This window comes from Oryctolagus cuniculus, chromosome 1, assembly GCF_964237555.1.
Source record: "Oryctolagus cuniculus chromosome 1, mOryCun1.1, whole genome shotgun sequence".
Lineage (NCBI taxonomy): Eukaryota > Metazoa > Chordata > Mammalia > Lagomorpha > Leporidae > Oryctolagus > Oryctolagus cuniculus.
Genome location: NC_091432.1, coordinates 63793106 through 63819811, shown reverse-complemented (window position 1 = coordinate 63819811; position 26706 = coordinate 63793106). Strand labels below are relative to the sequence as shown.

The window sequence follows — 26706 nt, the reverse complement described above, 5'->3', positions numbered from 1 at the left end:
CTAGTCCCAGTCGGGGTGCCGGATTCTGTCCCGGTTGCCCCTCTTCCAGACCAGCTCTCTGCTGTGGCCCAGGAGTGCAGTGGAGGATGGCCCAAGTGCTTGGGCCCTGCACCCCATGGGAGACCAGGAGAAGCACCTGGCTCCTGCCTTTGGATCAGTGTGGTGCGCCGGCCATGGCGGCCATTGGAAGGTGAACCAACGGCAAAGGAAGACCTTTCTCTCTGTCTCTCTCTCTCTCGCTGTCCACTCTGCCTATCAAGAAAAAAAAAAAAAAGAAAAGAAAAGAAATACATTTGGAACTATCCTGAGGATGTGAAGTTAGGATTGCCTGAAAACCCTGTAATGAGTGGTCTTCATTCCTTGGCTCTCTACTTAATGGGCCATGCCTTCCTTGAGCCTTGCCCCCAGTTATGTCACCTCTGTCTGAGCCCTCCACTGATTTTGATCCTTGTCAAAATCAAATATCACTCTCCTGGTGCATGGTAGGGGCTCAGTAACTGGGGTAGTAAGACAAACTAACAGCTGGTCAGATGGGTGAGAGCCACTGTGGTCTAGGGAAATGTGTATGAGGTCTGGATCAAAACAGACCTGGATTTGTATATTGGTTCCTGTACGTATTAAATACGCACACCAGAGTAACCTGTGCTATTTTGCTGAGCTTCCGTGTCCTCCTTGACAAAACGGGACTGGTACCTCCTTGCAAGTTGTTGTAAGGATCTGAAAGAGTGAGTGTGGAGTGCCTAACAGCCTGTGGCTGCTTTGTTATGATGATTGATCTTTACCTTTTGAAGTAAACAAAGATTATTATCCTCACTTGAGGAAATTGGAGCACACTTTCTGCCTAGGTAGCTTACTTCCTAACCTTTCCTTCATTCCCAAAGGTAGCTGGCTTTAGAAGGAAAGCCGCTGTCCCTGCCCTGGCTCCTGCCCCAGGCCGCGGGTCCTCTAGAGTTTGGTCAGGCCACCCGGCTTCCCTGGCCAGCCAGTGTTCCAGGCTACTGAAAGGGCCACAGCTCATTTGACTTTGCAGCAGAGCTCCTGGACTGTGACCACTTTGCTTCCTCCCTCATCGAGGTGTGCACTGGGTCGAGAATAGGTCACTCTTTGTCTTCTCCGTGGGCCCCGGGACACTCCTCACAGTGACCCTCTGCTTTAGATGTGGAGTGGGGAGGAGGCGGCGTTGGAGCAGCGTCTGAAACACACCATTGTGTGGGACGACCTGGAGTGGGGATCGCTGCCCTTCTTGCTTCACCAGCTCCAGCTGCCGGCAGCCGCCTTTGACACGCGCCTTGCCCAGCACAGGCTCAGCTCTCACTGCAGGCCTCCTCGCTCCTCCCTAAACAAAGTGAGGACTCCAGGCCCCTGCAGCCACTGAGAGCAGAAAGCCTGAACAGGAATCACCATCACTGCCCTCCCGTGCGCTGTGACTCCCCACCACCCTAAAAGCTGCAGCTCGTCAAGGCCTGTGCGCGAACCTGCCTACATGTGCTGCACTTCTAATCTCGCTACAGCCTGAGCAGCAAATTAATTTGGCTGTGGCTCCAAAGGGAGTTCCGTGAATCCCAGGAGCTGCCACTTAGGGACCATCCTTCTGTTCATTTCCTCAGCTTTGTCTGGAAACTGCCTGTTGGCCTAGGCAAGGCCTGATACCCTGGAGAGAACAAGGAAGGTTTTCCAGACCTAAACCACCCGTGGGCTAGTCTAGACCTTCAGGTGGGCAGGGCAGAGACCATTGCCTTCCACCTTTCTCCCCTGTTTCCCATCAGAAAAAATTTTATTCACTTGTGCCCTCATTCAGAAAACATCTGATTGTGATGCAGGCACTGGGCAAGAACCTGGGAAATGAGGTTGACATGGCCCTTTCCCCAGAGCCTAAAGGGAGAGTCAAATAAAAATGAACAGGCAACCATGACTCAGTATGGTGAGGGCTCCCTGCTGTGGGAGTTCGTACTGGAAGCTGTGCATACAGGAAGGGCATGGACCCAGGCTGGGATGTCAGTGTCACTGGGGAGCCCTACCGTGGAGTGCACACTCACCTGTTGAAGGGCACTGCAGGAATGACATCTTTAATGCATTTGCCATACTTCATGGAGCTGCTTCTTTTCACTGGGTCCTTAGTTCTTCAGCCCTGATGATCCCTAGATCAGGTAGGAATCAGAAGTTCTGAAATTGAAGAGACTCTCTGGAAGGAATAAATGGTCAACTTCAATTAATGTGTAAATATAAGGTAGTAGGAAACCAACCCTTTCTTACAAAATCGTCTCTCCATGTTGTTCCACACGTAAGCAGCCTGATATTCTGACTGCTGCATTGCATTTCATAGTGTGTGGCTCTGTTAACTTCTCCATTCCCCCAGCCTTGCTCTCCCCCTGCCACTCCCCCCGTCACAGAAGTCTGGCCTAAACTGTCTCCTGTTTGCCCAGTATGCACCAGTGTAAGGATTTCTCTGGGAAACATACCAGTGGGTTTTTAGAAAGTTCATGGAGAGTGCATATTATAAAAAACAGTGAATGGATTTTGAAATTTTTGCATTAGAATCTTTTAAGTCCATTTTCCATGAACTTCATGAAGTACCCTCCTGTACTTGTGAGCCACAGCATAAGTTAATTTGAAAAAGGCCTACAAGATTGGCTTCCTAGCGGCTTGCTGTTCTGTACCCTGACAGTGCGTGAAGAGTTCCAAATTCCTGGGTCCTCACTGGCACTCACCACTGTCCAGTTTCCTAACTTCTGTCCTTATACTGAATTTCAAGTGATAATCTCATCTTAATTTACATTTCTGAAGTAACAGACTTGAGGATCTCTTCATATGCTTAATAATAAGATCTTTTTTTCTTTTTTTCTTTTTTTTTTAATTTCCTCGTCTGGGAATTGGCTCTTCATCTCCTTGCCTCATTTTTCTTTTGGGCTTCTTGGTGCTAGCACTTCTGTTAAAGCCTGGGTTGAAGCAAAGTGGTTCCACAGAAGCATCTCTGCCTGAGAGTTAGCACAAAGGAGAGGGACAATGGAGCATACCTCTTGTGCTGCAGACATTCTTTGCTTCCATAAATCAGTAAGCGAGCTAGGGGAGCTGGACAGTATCTACACCCTCTGAGGTGCGTTGGGAATCCTGTCGTACCATAGACCAAATCCTTAGCTGACTGAGAAGGCTGCTGATATTCCTAAACCTTTACCCCGTGAGTGCCTGTTCTTTGAGTGGAGATGTTTTCTGTTACAGAAAAAAATAATTGAGTGGAATGGTGTATCCTGCCTTTCATCCAACTGATAAGTCGGTGAAGACCTAGCCCTTACACTGCAGCCCATTCAGTACCAGCCACTACTACTTTAAGGCAGTAATTCCTAAGCCCAACCCACAGCACGGTGGCCAGAACAAAGGAGAGGCTGCAGGCTACTACTAGCATTGCCTGCCTGCCCGCCTGCCTGCCTGCTTTTATGCTGTCAGATGCTGTTCATGTAGCTGGCTCTGCACTCCATACGTCAGCCATCTCCCCATCTAAGTCACCTTCTTCCAAATACAGTTCTGAGTGTAGGGACTTCTTTCTGCTTCAGCCGAACACTGAAAAGGCAGAAATCACTTTATTTCAAAATCTCACTACTGTTTCTGGACACTTCTTCAGAAGCCTTGTCTTGACTTCTGGTTGGCATAAATGTATTCCTTGGTTATTGTGGGGAGCAACTCGGACTAGACTAAGTTACTGGAATTAAGACTTATTCTATGCATCTGCTCTCCCACAATATGACGCTGAGAAGGGAGAAACAGCTTCTACACAGCTGCCTCCAGTTCAACCAATAAACTGTAGGACCTGCTCCTGATTGGAGGAGAGCAGCGTACTCGGCGTGTGGGTAGCAGAGTTGGGATTGGTGGAAGAGGACTATAAAGGAGGAGAGAGACAACATGCACCAGGAACATCTAAGGGGAACATCTATCTGAAGGAACACCTGTGCAGCCCCCGAGAGAGCCGGCCGGCGGTGTGCCGCTCCCCCGCGGAAGTGGGGAAAGTGGCAGGGGGAACCGCCCTTCCACGGAGGTGGAAGGGACGGTAGCCAACCCGGGAAGAACCAGCAGCAAACCCGGGAAGGGCCGAGCAGACGAAAGAACAGCGCAGGGTCCTGTGTCGTTCCTCCATGAAGAGGGGGAGCGACAGGTTATAATCTGCTGGTCTGCCTCACCCTTGAGTCTGTGATCCCTGACCTGGTGTTTGACCTGGTGTTTGACGCTGCCTCTTCTCTGCCTCTGCTGTCTGGCATCTGGCCTTTGGTTCTGTGTTGATTGTGAACTACTCGGCATTCCTGTAGTCCTGGCCTAATGTTAAGCCTGCTCCTATCGATCTTGCCTTAACTTTCTGCCTAGCCTCCTACCCTGCTGCAGCCCATCCTTCCAGTGAGGCCAGTGGTGGACCATACTGTGTAGCCTTCTAGTCTGATCAGGCTGGCTTCTCCAAAAACAGCCTGACCTCTTTTGAGCTTGGGCTAAGTGCTTTTTGTATGATGACAGTTGGACAAAAAAGCCTCTTTACTGTTTGGTGAGGTGTTTGGTATCCCTGTTGTCAGGTAAGCAGCCGTGGTTCCTTGAGTCCTATCTATACTCTCCAGTGGGACTGCTGCCTTTGTAGTTTTATTGGAAGTGAAGGGAATCTTGACCAGGGTTGCAGGATGAATCACTATCTTGGGTCCTTACCCTCTTTGGCCTCCAAGTTTGTGAAGTGAATTGCCCATTTCCTTTGATTGGGTTAGCAACCCCAGAGCCCATCCCAGTCACCCTCCTCTCCCCATCCTGCCAGACCACTGTCTGCCCTGCAGGGCCAAGAGCAGCATACATGGTTGCTTGGACACATCCTGCGGCCTGCAAATTGGACAGATGGAATCAATACTCATGGACCTGGAGAGGGCCAGGTAGCACAGTTAGTGACATTGTCTGCCTGGAGGGACAGCCTGCTGAGGGAGGGGGTGTGATTGAATGGTGATGGGACACAGCGGCTGAGGATTAACCAAATTATGTCCCTTTGAGTTTAGATCAACTTACCCTTCTCACTTGGATTTTAAAACATGTCAGCTTGTACAGAATATAGAAATGCTGCCTTCTTAACACAGGGCTTTGCTGTGGTCAGGTACAGGTCTGGTGTTTACCACGGCCCAGATTTTCACATGATTTTTGCAAAGATTATATAGACAAAAAGAAGAGAGCTCCTGTTTATGGAGCTTTCTTGAGTGGCAGGCACTATTGAGTTTTTTTTCACTTAGGACCTCCAAAAGAGGTATCCGATCTCCATTATACTGGTAAAGAAGTGGAGGCTTGAAGGTGTCAGGTTTTATCTATGATCACATGATCATTAGTGATAGAGCTTTTTTATTTATTTATTTATTTATTTATTTGACAGGCAGAGTGGACAGTGAGAGAGACAGACAGAGAGAAAGGTCTTCCTTTGCCATTGGTTCACCCTCCAATGGCCGCTGTGGCTGGCGCACTGAGGCCGGTACACCACACTGATCCGAAGCCAGGAGCCAGGTGCTTCTTCCTGGTCTCCCATGCAGGTGCAGGGCCCAAGGACTTGGGCCATCCTCCACTGCACTCCCGGGCCACAGCAGAGAGCTGGCCTGGCAGAGGGGCAACTAGGACAGAATCCGGCGCCCTGACTGGGACTAGAACCCCGTGTGCCGCTGCTGCAGGCAGAGGATCAGCCTATTGAGCCACGGCGCTGGCCAGTGATAGAGCTTTAACTTGAGCCCACATCTTCCCGTGCTTGCTGGAAAATGCCATACTGTCTTCCCAATTTAAGTGTCGTAGTTTGTACTTCTCTGGACCTTCTACAGTGTCAGGTACAAAGTAATAAGTGTAACATTTTTGAGAACTTACTATATGCCAGATGCTGATGTGGGCACTTTGCATTCATTAACACAGCCAAACAAGTATGAGCTAGATACTGTTGTTATTCCTGATGATCCCTACTAGGTTACAAAATGGTGGTTTTCAAATTTCATCATTCCTCCTCCATTTAATAGTTGTCATTCCATATAAAGAAAAACTTTTCTTCTCCCTCACTCACTAATTTATTTTCAGTGTAGACTTGTGGAACCTTATTTTACTTTATGATTTAAAATTATAATTTATAAATATAATTATGATGGGTTATCATTAATTACTGTCTTTTCATTTTAATGCTCTGATTGTCTTGAATTTTACAGCCATGCTCTTAGCCTCTGAGCCATACTGCCTTTCTATCAGATATTGTGTCACATTCCCTTCAGCTAGTGTGCTTGTCTGTACCAGGCTTTTTATACCCTTCTGGCCTTTAACCCTCTGGGAAATAGGAGGACTAATGCCAGTGTTAATCTGGATTGTGTGTAAACTCAGAGTAACTAGTCTCCAAGTGAGAGCGTGACAGACTATTGTAAATGAAAAATATGAAATTTAGACATGGATTTTAGCTGCTTAGAGACCTTTCTTAATCCATATTCTGGATAAACTACCTGTGAAAGGTAATCTTTAAAATCCTTTTAGGTAAGGTGAGTAGACAGAGGAAACTCAGCCAACTATGTTAGATCAGATGTAGAAGAACCTCAGCTAGGTAGAAGATGGAATCTAGTTTGTTTTCTTTTTTTCCTTGAAGATTTGTTTGTTTGACAGGCAGAGTTAGAGAGGGGCCAGTGCTGTGGCGCTGTGGGTTAAAGCCCTGGTCTGAAGTGCTGGCATCTCATATGGGTGCCGGTTCTAGTCCCGTCTGCTCCTCTTCCAATCCAGCTCTCTGCTATGGCCTAGGATAGTAATAGAAGATGGCCCAAGTCCTTGGGCCCTTGCACCTGCTTGGGAGACCTGAAAAAGGCTCCTGGCTCTTGGCTCCAGATTGGCACAGCTCTGGCCATTGTGGCCATCTGGGGAGTGAACCAGTGAATGGAAGACCTCTCTCTGTCTCTACCTCTCTCTGTAACTCTGTCCTTCAAATAAATAAAATAAATCTTTAAAAAAAGAGAGAGAGAGAGAGAGATCTTCCACCTGCTGGTTTATTCCCCAAATGGCTACAACTCCATTTAGGCCTCCTGTGTGATGCTTTGCCAAGCACATCAGCAGGGAGCTGGATTGGAAGTAGAGCAGCCAGGACTTGACCTGGCACCGGTGTGGGAGACCTGGAAAAAGCTCCTGGCTCCTGGCTTCAACCTGGCCAGCCCTGACCATTGTGGCCATTTGGGTAGTGAACCAGCAGATCTCTCTTTCTCCCTCACTCTCTCCCTTTCTGTAACTCTGCCTTTCAAGTAAATATTTTTTTTTTAAAGGGGGTGGTGGCTCTGTGGTTTAGGTTAAGCCTCCGCCTGTGGCATCACTTCTAGTCCTTGCTGCTTCACTTCCAGTTCAGCTCCCTGCTGATTGCCTGGGAAAGCAACAGAAGATGGCTCAAATGCTTGGGCCCTTGCACCTACATGGGAACCCAGAAGAAGCTCCTGGCTCCTGGCTCTAGCTGTTGCAGCCATTTGGGGAGTGAACCAGCAGATGGTGGACCTCTCACTCACTCTCTCTCCCTTTCCCCCTCCCTCTCCCTCTCTCTGTCTGTGGCTCTGCCTTTCAAATAAATATTTTTTAAAAAAGAAAGAAGAAATGACTTATTCTTAGACATTTTTTTTTTTTTTTTGACAGGCAGAGTTAGACAGTGAGAGAGAAAGAAAGACAGAGAGAAAGGTCTTCCTTCCATTGGTTCACCCCCTAAATGGCTGCTACGGCCAGCACACTGTGCTGATCCAAAGCCAGGAGCCAGGTGCTTCTCCTGGTCTCCCATGCGGGTGCAGGGCCCAAGCACTTGGGCTGTCTTCCACTGCCTTCTAGGGCCACAGCAGAGAGCTGGACTGGAAGAGGAGCAACCTGGACAGAATCCGGCACCCCAACCGGACTAGAATCTAGGGTGCCAGCGCCACAGGCAGAGGATTAGCCAAGTGAGTCGCGGCGCCGGCCGACATTTTTAAAACTTCAGAGCCTCACTAGTAATCAGAGAAATATAAATTCAAGCAATAATATGATTCAGTTTTCTATTTTCAAGCACATTCAGAAAAAAAAATGATGTCCTATTTTGCTAAAGAGAAAGCACACTTACTATCTTATTCCATAATTTTCTAGTGAAAATGAGTACAGTTTTTCTGAAAGGCTATTTAGTAATATTTATCAAAACCCTTAAAAATACATAGACTTTTTGGGGCCGGCACTGTGGCGCAGATGGTTAAGCTGCCATCTACAGCTCTGGCATCTCATAGGAGTTCCGGTTCGAGTACCAGCTGCTCCACTTCTAATCCAGCTCCCTGCTCATGTACCTAGGAAAGCAGCAGAAGGTGGCCGTAGTGCTTGGGCTCCTACTACCTACATCGGAGACCTGGATGAAGCTCCTGGCTTTCACCTGGCCCAGCCCTGGCTGTTGTAGCCATTTAGGGAGTGAACCAGCAGATGGAAGGATATGTTTGTCTGTCTCTCTCCTTCTCCCTCTCTCTTTGTAACTCTGCCTTTGATACATAATACATACTTAAATACATAATTTTTGAGAAGCAATGTTATTGGACCAGTGTTGTGGTACAGCAGGTTAAGCCATTGCCTGCAATGCTGACATCCCAAATGGACACCAGATTGTGTCCTGGCTGCTCAATTTCCTATCCAATTCCATGCTGATGTGCCAGGGAAAGCAGCAGAAGTGGTCCTGGGGCCCTGCACCCGTGTGGTAGATCCAGATGAATTTTTTGGCTTCTGGCTTCAGCCTGGCCCAACCTTGGCTGTTACAGCTATATGGGAAGTGAACTTGCAAATGGAAGAGCTCGCTTGCCCTCTCTAACTCTGTTTCAAATAAATAAATCTTAAAAAAAAAAAAAAACTACAATATTAGTTTTAAAAACTGTTGAAGGCAAATACCTAGCACATGGAAGGGAATGTCTGTGTGTTTAGAGAGAAAATTTATATATGATCCATATATACATGTACATACATTTGTACTTAAAAATATGCATCCATGGGGCTGGCACTGTGGTATAGTGGGGTCCTAACTGGGGTGAAGTGGTATCTTACTATGATTTTAATTTTCGTTTTCCTGATAGTGATATTTTTCATAAGCATGTTAGCCATTTGTATGTCTTCTTCTGAGAAATGCAGTATTTTGCTTGTTTTTAACAACATTGCTGTTCTTACTATTGATTTGCTTGGGCTCCTTATATAGTTTGACTTTTACCTCCTAGATATATTGTTTGCAAATATTTTCTCCCACTCCATGGGTTTTTTTCCTAGAATTCTGTTAATTATTTTCTTTGCTGTGCAGAAGCATTTTAACTTGATGTAATACCTTTTGTCTGTTTTCATCTTTGGGCAGTCATCCTTTAAATAAGATTCCAAAGCAGTGTGACAGGGCTTTTCCCCTACATTTTCTTCTAATAGTTTTGTAGTTCTATGACATTGAAGTCTTCAGTGCATTTCTAGTTGGCTTCTGTATTCAGTGTGAGAGCGTCCTTCTGTATGTGGTACTTAGTTATCCCAGCAGCATATGTTGCAGACTGTCTACTCCCCATTGTGTGTTCTTGGCATCTCTTGAAATTCAATGACCACAGATGAGTGGGTTTCTTTCTGGGTGCTCTTTTCTATCCAGTGGGTCTCTGTGGCTGTATTCATGCCAGTGCCATGCTTTGTTTTTTATTATAGCTTTGTAGCATGTTTTGAAGTCAGGTAGTGTGATGCTTCCAGCTTTGTTCTTGTTTGCTCAAGACTGCTTTGGCTGTTTCAGGTCTTTTGTGGCTCCATATAAATTTTAGGATTTTTGTTTATTTCTGTGAGAAATGTCCTGGAAATTTTGATAAGGATTTCATTGAATGTGTAGATTACTTAGGGTAGTATCAACATTTTATTAATTCTTCCAATCTGTGAATGCCAGATGATGTCTTTTCATTTATTTCTTTCTTCATTATTTTGTAATTTTGAATGTACATGTCTTTCCCGTCCCTTTATTCAGTTTATTCTTGTGCTTTAGTTTTTCTTCTGTAGCTATTCTAAATCTGATTATTTTCTTGCTTTCTCTTAAAAATTGTTGATAAGTATAGAAACACTACTGCTGTTTGTATGTTGATTTTGTATCCTGCAACTTTGATTTGTTAGTTCTAACAAGTTGAGGGTTTTGTTTGTTTTTTGTTTGGTTTGGTTTGCTTGTTGTTGTTTTTTGTTTTGTTTTTTTGTTTTGTTTTGCTTTGTTTTGTGGTGGAGTGTTGCAGTGGATTCTTTTCTGGGAGGAGGAGCGTGGTGGGGGCAAGAGGCGTGGAGTCACCACACGGACCCTGGGAGTCGGGTGAAAGCAGGCCTGAGGCAAGCAGCCTGCAGACTCATTTATTTCAGTTGCTACAACAGCTTATATTGCCAAGGCAGCCAATCCGTTCAAGGGGCTGTCTGTGCCTTAACCAGTCACACCCTGTTGCCAGGCAGTTTCTGAAGCCATCCAATCACAGCCTGTTGCCAGGCAGACTCCACTGTCAGCGGCCATCTTGGCATGGCCTTCTCATTCCACCACAGTGGAGTCTTCAGGGTTTCAAGTATAAGATCATGTAGTCTGTAAATGTGAACACTTTAACTTCTCTTTCCTTATGGATGCCTTTTGTTTCTTTCTCTCACCTAATTGCTGTAGCTAAGCCTTCCAGTACTATATAGAAGAGATAGGAAGCGTGAGCATCCTCATCTTCTTCCTGATCTTAGAGGAAAAACTTTTAATTTTTCACCTTTGAATATTTTTACTGTGTGTTTGTCATATATGACCACAATTGTTTTGATGGACATTCCTTCTCTTTTTTTAATCACGAAATGGTGTTAAATGTTATCATCACTTTTTCTTCATCTATTGGGATGATCATACAGCTTTTTCCTATATTCTGTCATCGTAGTATACCATACTTATAGATTTTTGAATGTTGGGCCATCCTTGCTTCCCTAGGAGAAATCCCACGTGATCATAGTGAATGGTCCTATTAATGAGCTGTTGAATTTAGTTTGCTAGCATTTTATGGGGGATTTTCACATCTGCTTATGAAATATGTTAGCCTATAAATTTCTCTTTTTTTAAGATTTATTTTATTTATTTGAAAGGCCAAGTGATAGTAAGAGCTCTTCCATCCCCCAGTTCACTCCCCAAATGTCTATAATGGCCAGGACTGAGCCAGGCCAAAGCCAAGAGCCTGGAACTCCATCCATTTCGCCTGTGTGGTTGGCAGGGACCCAAGTACTTAGGCCATCTTCCACTGCTCTCCCAAGCACGTTAACAAGGAGCTGGATCAAAAGCAGAGCAGCTGGGACTCGAAGTGGCACTCCCATATGGGATGCCAGCATCAAAGACCACAGCTTAATCAACTGTAGCACAATGCCAATCCCAGCCTATAAATTTCTTTTCATGTAGTGGCATTGTCTGACTTTAGTATCAGAACATTGCTGGCCTTCTAAATGAGTTTGGAAGTGTTCCCCCTTACTGAAATTTTTTAGATTAGTTTAAGAAGGATTAGTGTTATTTCTTTAAATGTTTGGTAGAATTCAGCAATGATGCCATGAGATTCTGGAGGTGTTTTTTGTTTGTTTGTTTTTTAGATATATTTATGTATTTGAAAGGCAGAGTTAGAGCTGTCTTCTATCCACTGGTTCACCCCGCAGTGGCTCCAATGGCTGGAGCTGGGCCAATCCAGAGCCAGGAGCCAGGAGCTTCCTCCAGGTCTCCCACGTGGGTACAGGGGCCCAAGCACTTGGGCCATTCCCTGCTGCTTACTTAAGCCATTCCCTGCTGCTTACTTAGGCCATTAGTAGGGAGCTGGATAGGAAGTGGAGCAACTGGTACTCAATCCAGCACCCATATGTGATGCTGCCACTGCAGGTGGACGCTTAACCTACTACTACACAGCGCCGGACCCCTGGACTTTTCTTTTATGGGAGACTTTATTACCCATTCAAATCTCCTTACTAATTATTGGTCTGTTCAGATTTAATTCTTAAATTGTGTGTGTTTAAGAATTTATCCATTTCTGGCTGGCACCGTGGCTCACTTGGCTAATCCTCCGCCAGCAGCGCTGGCACCCCGGGTTCTAGTCCTGGTTGGGGCGCCAGATTCTGTCCAGGTTGCTCCTCTTCCAGTCCAGCTCTCTGCTGTGGCCCCGGAAGGCAGTAGGGGATGGCTCAAGTGCTTGGGCCCTGCACCCCATGGGAGACCAGGAGAAGCACCTGGCTCCTGGCTTCGGATCGGCGCAGCGCACCGGCCGTGGTGGCCATTTGGGGGGTGAACCAACGGAAGGAAGACCTTTCTCTCTGTCTCTCTCTCTCACTGTTTAACTCTGCCTGTCAAAAAAAAAAAAAAAAAAAAAGAATTTATCCATTTCTTCTGGGTTATCCAATTTGTTCATAGTAGTCTCTCATGATCGTTTGTATTTCTATGATAACAGATGTATAAGGTCTCCTGTTTCATATCTGATTTTATTTGAATCTTCTCTTTTTTCTTAGTCTAGCTAAAGGCTTATCAATTTTATTTTATTTTCAGAAAACAAACTCTTAGTTTTATTGATTTTTTCTGTTGAGTTTCTAGTTTGTCTTTCATTTACTTTTGCCCTAATATCTTATATTTCCTTCCTTCTAACTTTGGGCTCAGGTTATTTTTTTTTAGTTCCTTGAGGTGTAATATTACCTTGTCTGATATCTTTCTTCTTTTTTGATGAAGGCATTTATCATTATAAACTTCCCTCTTTGAACTAGTTTTGCTGCAACTCATAAATTTTTATATGTTGGGCCTGCATAGTAGTGTAGAGGGTAAAACCAACACCTGCAACACCACCATCCTATATGGGTGCCAGTTTGTGTCCCAGCCACTCCACTTCCCATCCAGCTCCTCTCTGGCCTGGGAAAAGCAACAGAAGATGGCCCAAGTGCTTGGCCCTCTGCCACCCATGTGGGAGATCTGGAAGAAGCTCCTGGCTCCTGACTTTGGCTTGGCCCAGCTCTGGCAGCCATTTGGGAAGTGTACCAGCGGATGGAAGAGCTCGTTTTCTCTCTCCCACTCTCCCTCACCACCCCCCCGCAACTCTGTTTTTCAACTAAATAAATTAAAAAAAAATTTTTTTTTGATATGTTATGTGTCCATTTTCATTTGTCTCATATATTTTTCAATTTCTCTTTTAATTTCTTCATTGATCCATTAGTTCAAGAGCATGTTGCTAATTTCCATATATATGTGAATTTTCCAAAATTCCTCCCACTGTTGATTTCTGGTTTCATACAGTTATAGTCAGAAAAGATACTTGGTATGATTTAGCCTTCTTAAATTTGATAAGGTTTATTTTGCAGCCTAACACGTGATCCATTCTGTATAATATTTTATGTATGCTTGAGAAGAATGTGTGTTACTGCTGTTGGATGGGGTGTCGTGGATGTGCCTGCTAGGTCCATTTGGTCTAAAATAGGTTCAGTATTTCCTATCTGGTTTTCTCTCTGGATCATCTGGCCTTTGCTGAAAGTATAAAATTGAGGTTGCCTGCTGGTACTGTACCTCTTATTACAGTCTCTTTCTCCTTTCATATCTTCATAGTTGCTTTATTTAAGTGTTCTGATGTTGGGTGCATATATATTTATGATTGTTAAATCCTCTTAATGAATTGACCCCTTTTTCATTGACCTCCTTTGTCTCATTTTACAGTTTTTGAATGAAAATCTATAAGGTTACTTCAAACATTTATGGCAAATAGAATTAAAATATAAGTTTATTTTGGTACAAATTTTTTTTGAAATCCATGTATACAAAGGTTTGTCAAAAAGTCCATGGAAAATATGTATTATGAAAAAACTGCATATAGATTTCTAAAATATTTTGCAGCAAAATAAACTCCATTTTTCTATGAACTTTTTGGTGTATCCTTGCATTTTATCTAGTAAGTATAGCTACTTGTGTTCTCCTTTGGTTTCTGTTTGAATGAAGTATATTTTCCTCTGTCCTTTCATTTTCAGTCTATGTATTCTTTAGGTAAAATGAGTCATGTTGGCAACATTTAGTTAGATTATTTTTTATCCATTCAACTATTATGTCTTTCTGTTAGAGAATTTAATCCACTTCTACTCAAGATAATTATTGATAGGTAAGGGCTTATTCTTGCCATTTTGTTAATTATTTTTTGGTTGCTTTGTACATCTTTTGTTTCTTTTCTTGCTGTATTCCTTTATGATTTGGTGTTTTTCTTTAGTGGTACACTTTGATTCCTTACATTTCGTCTTTTTATATCTACTGTAAGTTTTTGCTTTGTGCTTACTTTGAGGCTTACATAAAACATCTTTTTTATGTAACATAAAAAGTTACATATAACTTTTTTCCACATAAGCCCACATTTGATTTTTTTGTCACACTTTATATCTTTGTTGTTATTGTTGTTTCTGAAAGGTAGAGAGAGAAACAGAGACAGAATTTCTCCATTTACTGATGGATTCCCCAAATACAACAGCTGGGACTGAGTCAGGCCAAAGCCAGGAGCTGGAAACAGGGTCTTTCATATGGGTGGTAGGAACCCAGCCACTTGAACAATCCATCCACTGTTCCCCGCCAAGGTACACAGTAGCAGGAAGCTGGAATTGAAGCAGAGTCGGAACTTGAACACTGACACTTTGATGGGATGAAGGCATCCCAAGTGGTATCTCTGCCACTATGTTCAATACTTGTCCCTGAATCTTTTTATTTTATGTATCCCTTAAACAATTGTAGCTATTATTTTTTATATTTGTAACCTTCATACTAAGGTTGTAATATGTATACCACTATTAGAATATTTTGAATTTGTGTACTTATACCAGTGAATTTCATACTTTTATATATTTTTTTCTTTAAAGACTTATTTATTTGAAAGGCAGAGTTAGAGAGGCAGAGGCAAAGAGAGCAAGAGCGAGCAAGCCAGAGAGAGAGAGAAAAAAAAAAAAGAGAAGTCTTCTATCTGCTGCTTCATTCTCCAAATGCCCACACTGGCTGGAGCTGAGCCAATCTGGAGCCAGGTGCCTCTTCCAGGTCTCCCATGTGGGTGAAGGGGCCCAAGAACTTGGGCCATCATATACTACTTTCACAGGCCATAGCAGAGAGCTGGGTCAGAAGTGGAGCAGCCAGGACTCGAACCAGCACCCACGTGGGATGCTGGCACTGCAGGAGGCGGCCTCACCCGCCTCCCACAGCATTGGCCCCTGTATGTTTTTGTGTTGCTTGTTTATATCCTTTTTTTTTTTTTTTCAGCTTGAAAAACTCCCTTTAGCATTTCTTGTAAGAATAGATCTAGTGATGATCAACTTACCTAGCTTTTGTCTGTCTGGGAAAGTCTTTATCTTTTCTTTATTTTGAAGGATAGCTTTGCTGGGTACAATATTCTTGGTTGGCAGCACTTCAGATCATCTTGCTTCTGGCCTGTAAGCTTTCTACTGAGTAATCTGTTAGCTTAGATAGAACTCCCTTATATATTATTTGGTTGTTTATTGCTTGCAAGATCCTATTTCTGTCTTTGATTTTTGACAATTTGATTATAGTATATCTTGGTAGAATCTTTTAATTATTTATTTGAGAGGTAGAGTTACAGACAGAAGGATAGACAGAGAGAGAGGTCTTTCATCTGCTGGTTCATTCCCCAGACAGCCACAACAGCTGGAGCTGGGCCCATCTGAAGCCAGGAGCTTCTTCTGCGTCTCCCATGTGGGTGCAGAGGCCATCTTCCACTGCTTTCCCAGACCATAAGCAGAGCTGCATTGGAAGAGGAGCAGCCAGGACACATATCGGCGCCACAGCCTACTTCACCACAGCACCAGCCCCTTGGTCGAATCTTATTTGGCTTGAATCTGATTGGAGGTCTTTGACCTTCCTGTATCTGGATATTTTATTTTTTCTCCAGAATTAGAAGATATTCTGCTACTATTTCCTTAAATAAACTTCCTACCTTGTTGTCTCTCCTTGAACTTCTGTAACTCAAACATCTTTTTGATGCTGTCCCTTAAATTCTGTGAACCTCCTTCATTTTTTCCCTGTTTTTCTCCTCTGATTGTATATTGTTAAATAACCTATCTTTGAAAGCACTGATTTATCTTGTTTGATCATTCCTGCTGTGATGATCTCTATTGCATTTTTTCAGTTCAGTCATTGTATTTTTATGCCCCCAAATTTGTCTGATTTTTTTAAATAGTAATTTCTTTCTCTCTGTTAAATTTCTGGTTTCAGTCATTATTTTCCTGATTTTGTTGAATTATTTCTCTGTGGTTTCTTGGTGTTTGCTGAGCTCCCTTGAAGCAATTATTTTGAATTCTTTCTTAGCTGGGTCATGAATCTCTACATCTTTAGGGTTGGTTGGATACTGATACTTTATTGTGCTCCTTTGGTGTAGTCCTGTTTCTCTGTTATTGATTGTGACTGTGTGTTGGATGTCTGCATGTTTGAAGAAGGGACTTGTTCTAGTCTTTGCAGATTGGCTTTGTTTGGAAAAGTCATTCACACTAATCAGCCCATCCAACGATTCTGTGCAGATCATCTTATGTGGTCCATGGGTAAACTTGCTGCTAGAGTCCTGGGGCTGGCTGGTCTGGTGCCCGGAGCCTGGAGCCTGGATGCACTGGGGTTGACCTGTTGTTTGGGAGTGGCAGCCTGAATTAAGGGCCAGCCTGAATACCCTGAGTCAAGGATAGGCCTTGAGCCTGAATCTGCAAGAGATAGCCAGGCACTGGGATGTGTCTCAGTCCACTGGAACAGGCTTAGGCTCTGAGTCCATAGGGTCTGAGCCTGGGTCCTAGGTATTTGAGAACTGGCCCTGAGCCCGAGCCTACAAGTGTCGTCTCAGAGCCTTTGTCTACCAGGACTGGCCTAGCAGTGGAGTCTAAAGGACTGGGCTTGAGTCTTCTTTTTTTTTTTTTTTTTTTTTTTGACAGGCAGAGTAGACAGAGACAGAAAGGTCTTCCTTTTGCCATTGGTTCACCCTCCAATGGCTGGCACGCTGCGGCCGGTGCACTGCACTGATCCAAAGCCAGGAGCCAGGTGCTTCTCCTGCTTCTCCCATGCGGGTGCAGGGCCCAAGCACTTGGGCCATCCTCCACTGCACTCCCGGGCCACAGCAGAGAGCTGGCCTGAAGAGGGACAACCGGGACAGAATCCGGCGCCCCGACTGGGACTAAAACCCAGTGTGCCGGCACCACAGGCAGAGGATTAGCCTATTGAGCCGCGGCACCGGCTGGACTTGAGTCTTGAACTCACTTGAGCCTGGAACCATGGGGACCAGTCTAGAGTTTGAAGCTGGCTTAATTGTTGTTCTTCCAAACAGACTGCCATCTCTATGAGGGCAGAGACATTCTAGAACAATGTAGAGCATCGTAGGCATCTGATAATGGTTACTGAGTAAACTATGTATTATTTTACAGTTGTGGAAGCTGGGCCTTACAAAGGTGTTAAGTAACTTGTCCCAAGCCTCTGAGCTGATAACTTTCAGAACCTGCTGTCCTACCCTGTCTTTTTTTTTTTTTTTTAAGATTTATTTATTTATTTGAAAGAGTTACACAGAGAGAGAAAGGCAGAGAGAAAGAGAGAGGTCTTCCATCTGCTGATTCACTCCCCAATTGACCACAACGGCTGGAGCTGCACCAATCCAGAGCCAGGAGCCTCCTGCAGGTCTTCCCACATGGGTGTAGGACTTGAGCTGTCTTCTGCTGCTTTCCCAGGCCATAGCAGAGAGCTGGATCGGAAGTGGAGCAGGTGGGACTTGAACCAGTGCCCATGTGGGATGCTGGCACTGGAGGTAGCAGCTTTACCTGCTGTGCTACAGCACCTGCCCCTACCCTGTGTTTTACACTTGCAGAGCTGACATTCTTTGCCATGTTGTCACTCACATGGACAGAAACAAATCAGTCCTCAAACCTGCTTCCATATCCGGGTCTCTACTCCCTGCAACTTTCCTGTTTTTGACACTGTTCTCTTTCTTCCAGTGTGGTGCAGATTCTGCTTGCTGCGGGGGCTGACCCAAACCTTGGGGATGATTTCAGCAGTGTTTACAAGACTGCTAAGGAGCAGGGAATCCATTCTTTGGAAGGTAAGCCAGGCCACCCAGCTGCTCTGTGTGCTTTCCTCTGTCACTGCCACCAGCCTTGCTCTACTAGCAACTCAGAGTTGGAAGTCCTTTATCTCTGGTTCTGTAATTTATGTCACTGCAGAAGTCTTGGGGAACAAAATAGAGGCCTGATACCAATACTTAATAAAATGGAGGATATTTCAACCATGTTCTCCCAAAAGCACCTTGGCCTGTGGAGCCTCGGATGAGTAGATGGACAATGGAGTGGGTTTCAAGAAAATAATTGAGGCAACTGCATAGAATGTGCATTTGTTCTTTTCTGTTGCCTGCAGATTGACTGTGCCCCTGAACTAGAAGTTGTCTCAGTGGTTTCCTCAGCCTCAGAAGTCCCTGTACACTACTCTGAATGCTGCTTTTCCCCTGTTCCTAGATAAAAAATACAATCCTGTCTCTGGGACTGGCCCCTCGAGTTACTGTAAAATTCAGGACAAGCAGTGACATTTCTCTGTGCCTTGGTGTCTCTTCTTATAAAATGGGATCACCATCAGTGCCTCTTCTGGGATGTTGTATGGGTGATGTTTGGACTTCCGAAGAGGCTGTTGCACCTGTCACAGGGCTTGGTCACCATCTGCTGGAGAGTACTTGGGCAAGTCAATCCGTGTTGCCTTTAGTGAGTGCTTCTTCCAAAGTAGAGTTGAGAATTAAGCAGGGTTGTTTGGCTAAATGCAGAGGGAATATTCTGTGTTTGAGTTTTCACTTGTCCAGATGGTTCGCATTGCCAGCCCATGGTCCTGGGCCATTCACAGAGGCTGAGATTCCTCTGAGGTTACCAGCTGAGCAGTAGTGCCAGGAGGATGTATAGCTTTGCTGACAGCATTGTGGTTCATAATACTGACTCTGGAGGGGACTGAGCTGAGAGGAGCTGTGCACTCCGCATGGGAGCTCTGAGGGGGCCTGCCAGGCCACCACGGGTATGTGATAACCCAGAGTGGAGGTGTTGCTGCTGCCCCAGGGAGGTTTCTCAGCTCAGTGGCACAGGGGGAATGCCCAGGTCATCAGAGAACTGCTGCCCAAGGGAAGTGTGAGGCTGCCCTCGCGCTGCCTCTCCGCCTCTCTCTGCTGGAGCCCAGCTATTACAGCTCCATTGCTGAGGCCAGATCCATCACAGATGTTTGCCTGTCCTGGGCAGTAGTTCCAGCCTACCCTCAGCTGCTCTTGGGAATGTTCTCTAATTCTTTGCCTCTGCTGAGGTTATTTGAACTCTCATCTGCCCACGTCTTTCCTGTCCTCCTCAGCTGACTATTTCCTGTGCAGGCCATGGCCTATACTCCTGGGATTCCCCTGAGCTGGGGGAATTTAGTCACTTTATGTTTCAGACAGAAGAGAACCCGAGGACTGTCAGACTTGCCCTCTATTTGCAATCTGAACTGGGGGGACTCAGCTTATGTGCTGTTTTCTCCTCACTCAGACACAGCATCACCACTCTTCATTCTGCCTAATGTTCGTGTGCTGTCACCAACAAGCAAGGAGCATTGCTAAGAAGCTGGGGCCGGGAAGGAGGGAGGGGATTCTCCATGAGTGCTGTCACTGCTCTCAGGGTCCTGCCAGGGCTCAGTACTTACTTTTGATTTCACACAATCTCAGCGCTATGAAGCCATCTAGTCCAGCTTCTGCTGACACTCTGCTTCCTACAAAGTTTTAACTTTGTGTCCTAATGATTCTTTCCAAGTTGATACTCATATTGAACATTCTAGATTGGTGGCCAGCAAAACCTATCTAGAAAGTGTCAAAAAGTAAACATTTTAAACCTTTGTAGGCCATTAAGTCTCAGTTATAACTGTTCAGCTCAGCCATTATACTGCGAAAGCAACTTATAGGCAGTACTCAAATGAGTGGGCTTGGATGTGTTTCATTAAAATTTTATTTTTCAGGGATATTTATTTATTTGAAAGTCAGTGTTACACAGAGAGTGGGAGAGATAGATCTTCCATCTACTGGTTCGCTCCCCAGATGGCTGCAATGGCTGGGGCCAAAGCCAGGAGCCAGGAGCTTCTTCTGGGTCTCCTTCATGGCTGGCAGGGTCCCAAGTACTTGGGCCATCTTCTACTGCTTTTCCCAGGCCATTAGCAGGGAGTTGGGTTGGCAATGAAGCATCTGGGACTCAGCACACAAATGGGATGCTAACATTGCAGGCGGCTAGGCCACAACACCAGCCAATCAATAAACGTTATTTACAAAATAGGCAACACCCTGGATTTAGCTGATAGACTATAGTTTGTCAGTACTGTTCTAGATCATTTCCTCATTTTTTCCCTTTCTTGCTGTTTTTGTTTGGTTGTTTTTATCATTATTTTTTAAAAGAATTTGTTATTTATTTTGAAAGAGTTACAGAGGGAGAGATAGATCTTCCATCTGCTTTTTCACTCCCCTGTTGACTACAACAGCCAAGGCTGGGTCAAGTCCAAAGCTCCCACGAACGTTGCAGGGGCCCAAACACTTGGGCCTTCTTCCACTGCTTTTCCTAGGCCACTACTGAGGAGATGAATCGGAAGTGGAGCAGCCAGGACATGAACCAGCACCAATATGGGATGCCAGTGTCACAGGCTGTGGCTTTACCCACTGTGTCACTACACCAGCCCCGCTGATTGGCTTTTGATCAACTTCTGAATTCTTTTTTTTTTTTTTTCAAGATTTCATTTGTTTGAGAGGCAGAGTTATAGACGGAGAGAGGGAGAAACAGAAAGGTCTTTCATCCACTGGTTCACTACCCAAATGACCACAATGGCTGGAGCTGTGCTGATCCAAAGCCAGGAGCCATCTGCTTTTTCCATGTCTCCCATATGGGTACAGGGACCCAAGTACTTGGGCCATGTTCCACTGCTTTCCCAGGCCATAAGCAAAGAGCTGGATTGGAAGAGGAGCAGCCAGGACACAAACCAGCGCCGATATGGGATGTCAGCACCGCAGGCAGAAGCTTAGCCTACTTCATGGCCCCTCTGAATTATTTTTAACTCTCATGCCAGCCAGTCAGCATTCTAGACAGGTAGGTATATAGATAGAGAGGAAACAAAAATATTGGAAAAGGCAATCATGGGGCCTGTGCTGTGGCACAGTGGTTGAAGCTGCCATTTCAGGGCCAGCATACCATATGGGCACTGGTTTGAGTCCCAGCTGCTCCTCTTCTGATCCAGCCCTCTACTATGACCTGGGAAATTGGTGGAAGATGGTCCAAGTCCTTGGGCCCCTGCACCTATGTGGTGACCCAGAGGAGCCTCCTGGCTCCTGGCTTCAGATCGATGCAGCTCTAGCCATTGCAGCATCTGGGGAGTGAACCAGCAGATGGAAGAACTGACTCTCTTCTCTCTCTCTTTCTCTCTGCCTCCTCTATAACTGTCTTTCAAATAAATAAATCTTTTAAAAAAAAAAGGCTATCATTTCTCTTGTGATATAAAGGTAAAAATATTAACTATCTCTTATTTTGTATCATTTGTAAATTCAGTGATTAGGCTTTCTGCAGCTTCAGTTATTTATTCAAAATCATGTATTAATCATATTCCTGTGTTTCAGGCAAGTTTTAGGCCCTAGTGGGATAGACAGGATCCCTGCCATTGTGTACGTTGATTAAAATGTGTATAAAGACTCTGTGAAATACAGAGTACTGGAGTACATGATGCAGGATAGTTCTAATGTATTATTCAGCCCTGACAGCTATAAACCCACCAGACTTTATTCCTTTCCCTCCTGTGTATTCATTCTTGTCGCTAAATTGTTAAGAGATTATCTCAGATTTGTTGCCAAAATAAAAATGCACCTGGCCCGTGTCTCTCACTGTGTGTGTGTGTGTGTGTGTGTACGTGCCCAGTTACCCTTTCTTTAATGTAATTAGGTTATTTGGGCATGTTGATGTCTTAAGGAACCCATACTGGTATCCAGTAATCTCCTAAGTATTTAAGAATAATTACAAAAAAAAAAAAAACACATTTGAGAATTTTTTTCAGGAATCATCAACAAACACACGCTACAGTTTCCAAGATCTACATCTCTCTGAACCTTTGCTTTCTTTCTAACTTCGGGCTATTTTGTGTGCCGGTTTTCTGGCCACTGGTCTTATTTTTAAGGGTGATCAGCCCAGATGTACTTTGCCTCAACTTTGTGTGCTCTGCTTCCTGACTCTTAGAATCATCTTGTGGATCTCCTCACTTCTTACCAGCCTAAGCCCTGATTTAGTGCCACCTTGACTATGTTCCTCTTTCCTTTTTTGAAATAAGGATACTTCGTTCTTTTTTTTATTTGACATCCATTCAATGTATATTTACTGAATGCCTACTGTGTGCAAGTTACTGTACCCAGCTCTGTATCATTCTTCTTGATTAAACTAGGCAGGAATAAAAGCGTGTGTGGTTCTCTGCTCTTAGGATTGGATTGGCATTTTCATGAGAAGGTCCTGACTTGTGGGTGTGGATGTGGAGGATTGAGTAGAAGATACAACCCTCTTACCCAGAATACAACTACGCAGATTCACAGGGAAGTCATAAGCTCAAGAAAGTCTGACACACCTTCATCATTGGAGCATAAAGTCAGTGGCAAAGTGTACAGAGTATTGAAGGAAGGTGGTATGTTGGCATTTGTGATCATGGCAAGACCCCCCTAACCCCAAATAATACATCCTTTGTCTGTTTTATAAGTACCGTGAAAATCAAGAGATATGTGATATATGAGATGTGTGAATTAGAGGGATGTACCTTCCAGGCAGAGAGAACAGTAGCTTTGGAGAATGTGGAATGAGGAATGAGGGCAGGTGGCCCCATCAGCCATGGTTTTGAGGATAAGAAGAAATGTCAGAGAAGAACGGCACATTTGGGAGGGCCCTCAGAGGCAGTTGTAGGGGCTCAGGTTATATTCTGAATGCCATTAAAGGATATTAAACAAGGGAATGTTGAATTCACGTTTACATTTTTTTTTTTTTCAAGATTTACTTATTTATTTGAAAGGCAGAGTTACAGAGACAAGGAGAAACAGAGAGAGAGAGAGAGATGTTTCATCTGCTGGTTCACTTCCCAAATGACCGCAACAGCCAGGGCTGGACCAGGCTCAAGCCAGGAGCTTTTTCCAGGTCTCCTACATGGGTGCAGGGGCCCAAGGATTTGGGCCATCTTCCACTGCTTTCCCAGGCCATTAGTAGGGAGCTGGATTGGAAGTGGAACAGCCAAGACTTGAACCGGTGCCCATATGGGATACTGGCACTGCAGTGGCTTAACCCGCTGCACTACAGTGCTGACCTCCATGTTTGCAGTTTCAGTGAACCATTTTGACGGGGAAGAGGAAATTGGAGGAAAGAGAACAGCAATGGTTCTTGACCTTTTGAGGATGGTGGACTCCTTTGAGAATATGATGAGAAGCTGCGTTACTCTCCAAAATGAACTTAAATTCCTGGGGATTGCTAAAGGTGGTCTTCAATGATGGAAGAAATAGATGTTAAGGAGATATTAGGAGGAGGTCAAATATTCAGTTGTATGTAGAAATTGATGGAAAGAGATCCCCATGCTGACACCTCAGCTTCTGCTTTCGGCAAACAGTTGGAGACTAGAATTCAAGGTTGTCTGGCAGGCGGTAGGGATTTAGGAGTCATCAGCTTTTACTTGGGAATTTAAACAATGGGTGTGACTGAAATTGCCCAAGGATAGGATTTGAGGTGAGAGAGTGGGAGGTCCAGCATTTAAGGTGTGAGGGACCAGGCAAGGAAGCTGAAAGGCATCCCACAGCCTAGGGAGGAAAGCAGTTTTTTGCCCTCCTTGGCGAGACTATGTTACCAGTTGCTCCAAGCCTAGTGAGTATTGGTCCTAACAGGAAGAAGCTTACTCCACTGGGTGTTCATGTCTCCCACTCTTTTTTTTTTTTTTTTTTTTTTTTTTGACAGGCAGAATGGACAGTGAGAGAGAGAGGTCTCTCCTTTTCAGTTGTTTCACCCCCCAATGGCCGCTGCGGCCGGCACACCACGCTGATCCAAAGCCAAGGAGCCAGGTGCTTTTCCTGGTCTCCTATGCGGGTACAGGGCAAGCACTTGGGCCATCCTCCACTGCCTTCCCAGGCCACAGCAGAGAGCTGGACTGGAAGAGGAGCAACCGTGACAGAATCCGGTGCCCCAACCGGGACTAGAACCCGGGGTGCCAGCGCCTCAGGCGGAGGATTAGCCTATTGAGCTGCGGTGCCCACCCATGTCTCCCACTCTTGTCAAAGCTGGTGTTTCTGGGTAAAGGGCTGGCTTGCTGGTGCAGGTGACCCAGGGATGCTGGGTATGAAAGTCTTGATGGCCTGACTCTGCTTTCCTTTTGCTCAGGTCCTCAGAATGGCATCTTCAGAGGCACGAGGGTGTCCTGGAGAAAGGGTGGGCTTCAGTGCAGGCAGCCATGGTTCTTCTAAGCTCTGACACTAGTTGTGTGATCTTGAGCAAGTGACTTAAAGTCCTACAATTTTCTCATCTATGGCTTAGGAATAGCAACACCTATTTCACAGGGTTATTAGGGTAACTGGAGGTAATCATATATGTATAAAGCATGATGCTGTTTACTGAAGAATTTCTCTGTAGAGGTGGGTTTACTGTTTACTGAAGAATTTCTCTGCATGAGGTAGGAGCCACTTGAGGAGGTACTGAGCAACTCACCACACAAGGGGTACCAACAGAGCTGAAGTCTGCCCACCAGGCATTCCATCAAGGGGCTTCCTACCCGGTGCACTGAATTATCTGGCCTCCTAGGTCTCAGTCAACCATGGGATTTCTGTAGTTCTAGAAACTCAAGGCTCACCATCAGAGCAAGTAATGTACTTCTAAGGTAGGATTTGAGCTAGATTTTGGGGGAGGAAAGGAAAAAAGAAAAGACATTCTAAGGGGGGAACACAGTCCGAGCAGAGGCACAAAGATGGGACAACAGTGGAGGGACATGTGAGGGTCTAAGCTGTGCCTCTCGTCTCATTCCTAATCTTGACCTTATCCCATTTTGTGCCTTGAGCCCACCCATGTCCACTCCAGGAGAGTTCCACTTGTGGCTGGCTGGTGGGTGGTGGGCCCAGTCCTCAGGTGGAGGAGGCACTAAATCAGTGGTAACAGTAAACAAGTCGCCCAGCCGGGGATGCCGCTGGCTGCTTGTAAGTAACTGTTATAAACATTGGGTGTCTGGGGCTGTCAGAGATGCAAGCGAGCACTCTTGAGTGCCTCTCATATGTACAATTAAAACAATAAAACACGGCAGAAACGTGGCCAGAACAGGCTGTAAATCAGCTTCTCTTCTCAGCTCCAAGTGGTGACTGAATAAAGATGAGTTGTGCGAAGCTGGGTTGGCATAGGGCCCTCTGTAGGTAGAGGACCTGGCTTGCGAGGTTAGACCTACCTGGGCCAACCCCACTAGTCTAAGTGCCCCTTTCCTATGGCTCCAGGGGCTGCAGGTCCTGGCCTGCTGTGGCTGATCACCCCATCTCTGTGTCTTCAGATGGGGGACAGGACGGTGCAAGCTGGCGTGTCACAAACCAGTGGACAAGTGCCCTGGAGTTCAGGAGGTGGCTAGGAGTCCCTGCTGGCGGTAATGGACCTGATCTATATACTATATTTCTCCCCCCACCAAGGACATGCTCAAGAGTAATCTCATACTACCAACTCATCCACTGAGTCTAAGTTAACCACCCAGTGTATAAGCTAACCACTGCATACCCAGTCATACCCAGTCCCCGCAGATAGCACATGTGCCCATAGAGTACACAAACTTAAATGGGACTGCGGGGGCTCCAGAGGGAATAAACATCTCCTTGACAGCATGTCAAAACAGACTCCTGGGGGGCCGGTACTGTGGCGCAGCAGGTAAAGCCACCATCTGTAGTGCCGGCATCCCATATGGGCACTGGTTTGTGTCCCGGCTGTTCCACTTGTGATCCAGCTCCCTGCTAATGTGTCTGGGAGAGCAGCAGAGGATGGCCCAAGTTCTTGGGCCCCTGCACCCACGTGGGAGACCCAGATAAAGTTCTTGGCTCCTGGTTTCAGTGTGGGCCAGCCCTAGACCCTAGCCATTGCGACCATTTTGGGGGTGAACCAGCAGATGGAAGGTACCTCTTTCCCTCTCCTTACCTCTCCCTCTCTCCCTCTCTCTTTCTCTCCATCCCCCTCCCCCATAATTCTGACTTTCAAATAAATAAGTCTAAAAAACAAATAAACTCCTTTTTAAAAAAAATCCTGAGCCCCAATCCTAGAGATTATTCCATAGGTCTAATGTGGGACCCAGGATTTTGCATTTCCAGCAGGTCCCCAGTCTGAGTAACGTGGTGGTCTTGTGATTGACCTGCTTTTAAAATCTCATCTGGACTTTACCTCCTGAAAAGAAACCTTATTTTGCCAATTTAAGCTTCTCTCCTAGAGAGACCATGTGCTTGAGCCATGATGTGGTGGGCGTTCAAGAACAGCTTAACAGCTGTGATGGTGAGAACAATTTTCAACACCTTCAGAGGCTCTGACTCCTTATGTGTGAAATGCAGGTTATTGGAGAGTCAGAAATAGTTTTCCCTTACCTAAAACCTGGGACACAGAAGGAGCTCTGCTCGTGCAGTCTGTGCTTACGCATCATTATCATCGTTGTGCTCATCGTCCTCTGATGCAGCTGCAGTCAGAGGCCTTGGCACAGCCTTCAGATGCTCTTCT

The 26706-nt window shown here is 45.3% G+C and overlaps 1 protein-coding gene across 3 annotated transcripts in view; it reads left to right on the top strand.

Moving 5' to 3' along the window:
- CLPB (ClpB family mitochondrial disaggregase) overlaps positions 1 to 26706 on the top strand; it is a 142055-nt gene that overhangs the window by 41910 nt on the left and 73439 nt on the right. Inside the window, exons 4-6 of one of the 3 annotated variants that reach the window (XM_051822565.2) lie at positions 17944 to 18047; positions 22442 to 22639; positions 25511 to 25600. In XM_051822565.2, coding sequence (XP_051678525.2) covers positions 17944 to 18047; positions 22442 to 22639; positions 25511 to 25600 — 392 coding nt within the window. The remainder of the gene's footprint in view (positions 1 to 17943; positions 18048 to 22441; positions 22640 to 25510; positions 25601 to 26706) is intronic. The other 2 variants (XM_002708715.5, XM_008264387.4) reach the window with 2 other exon arrangements.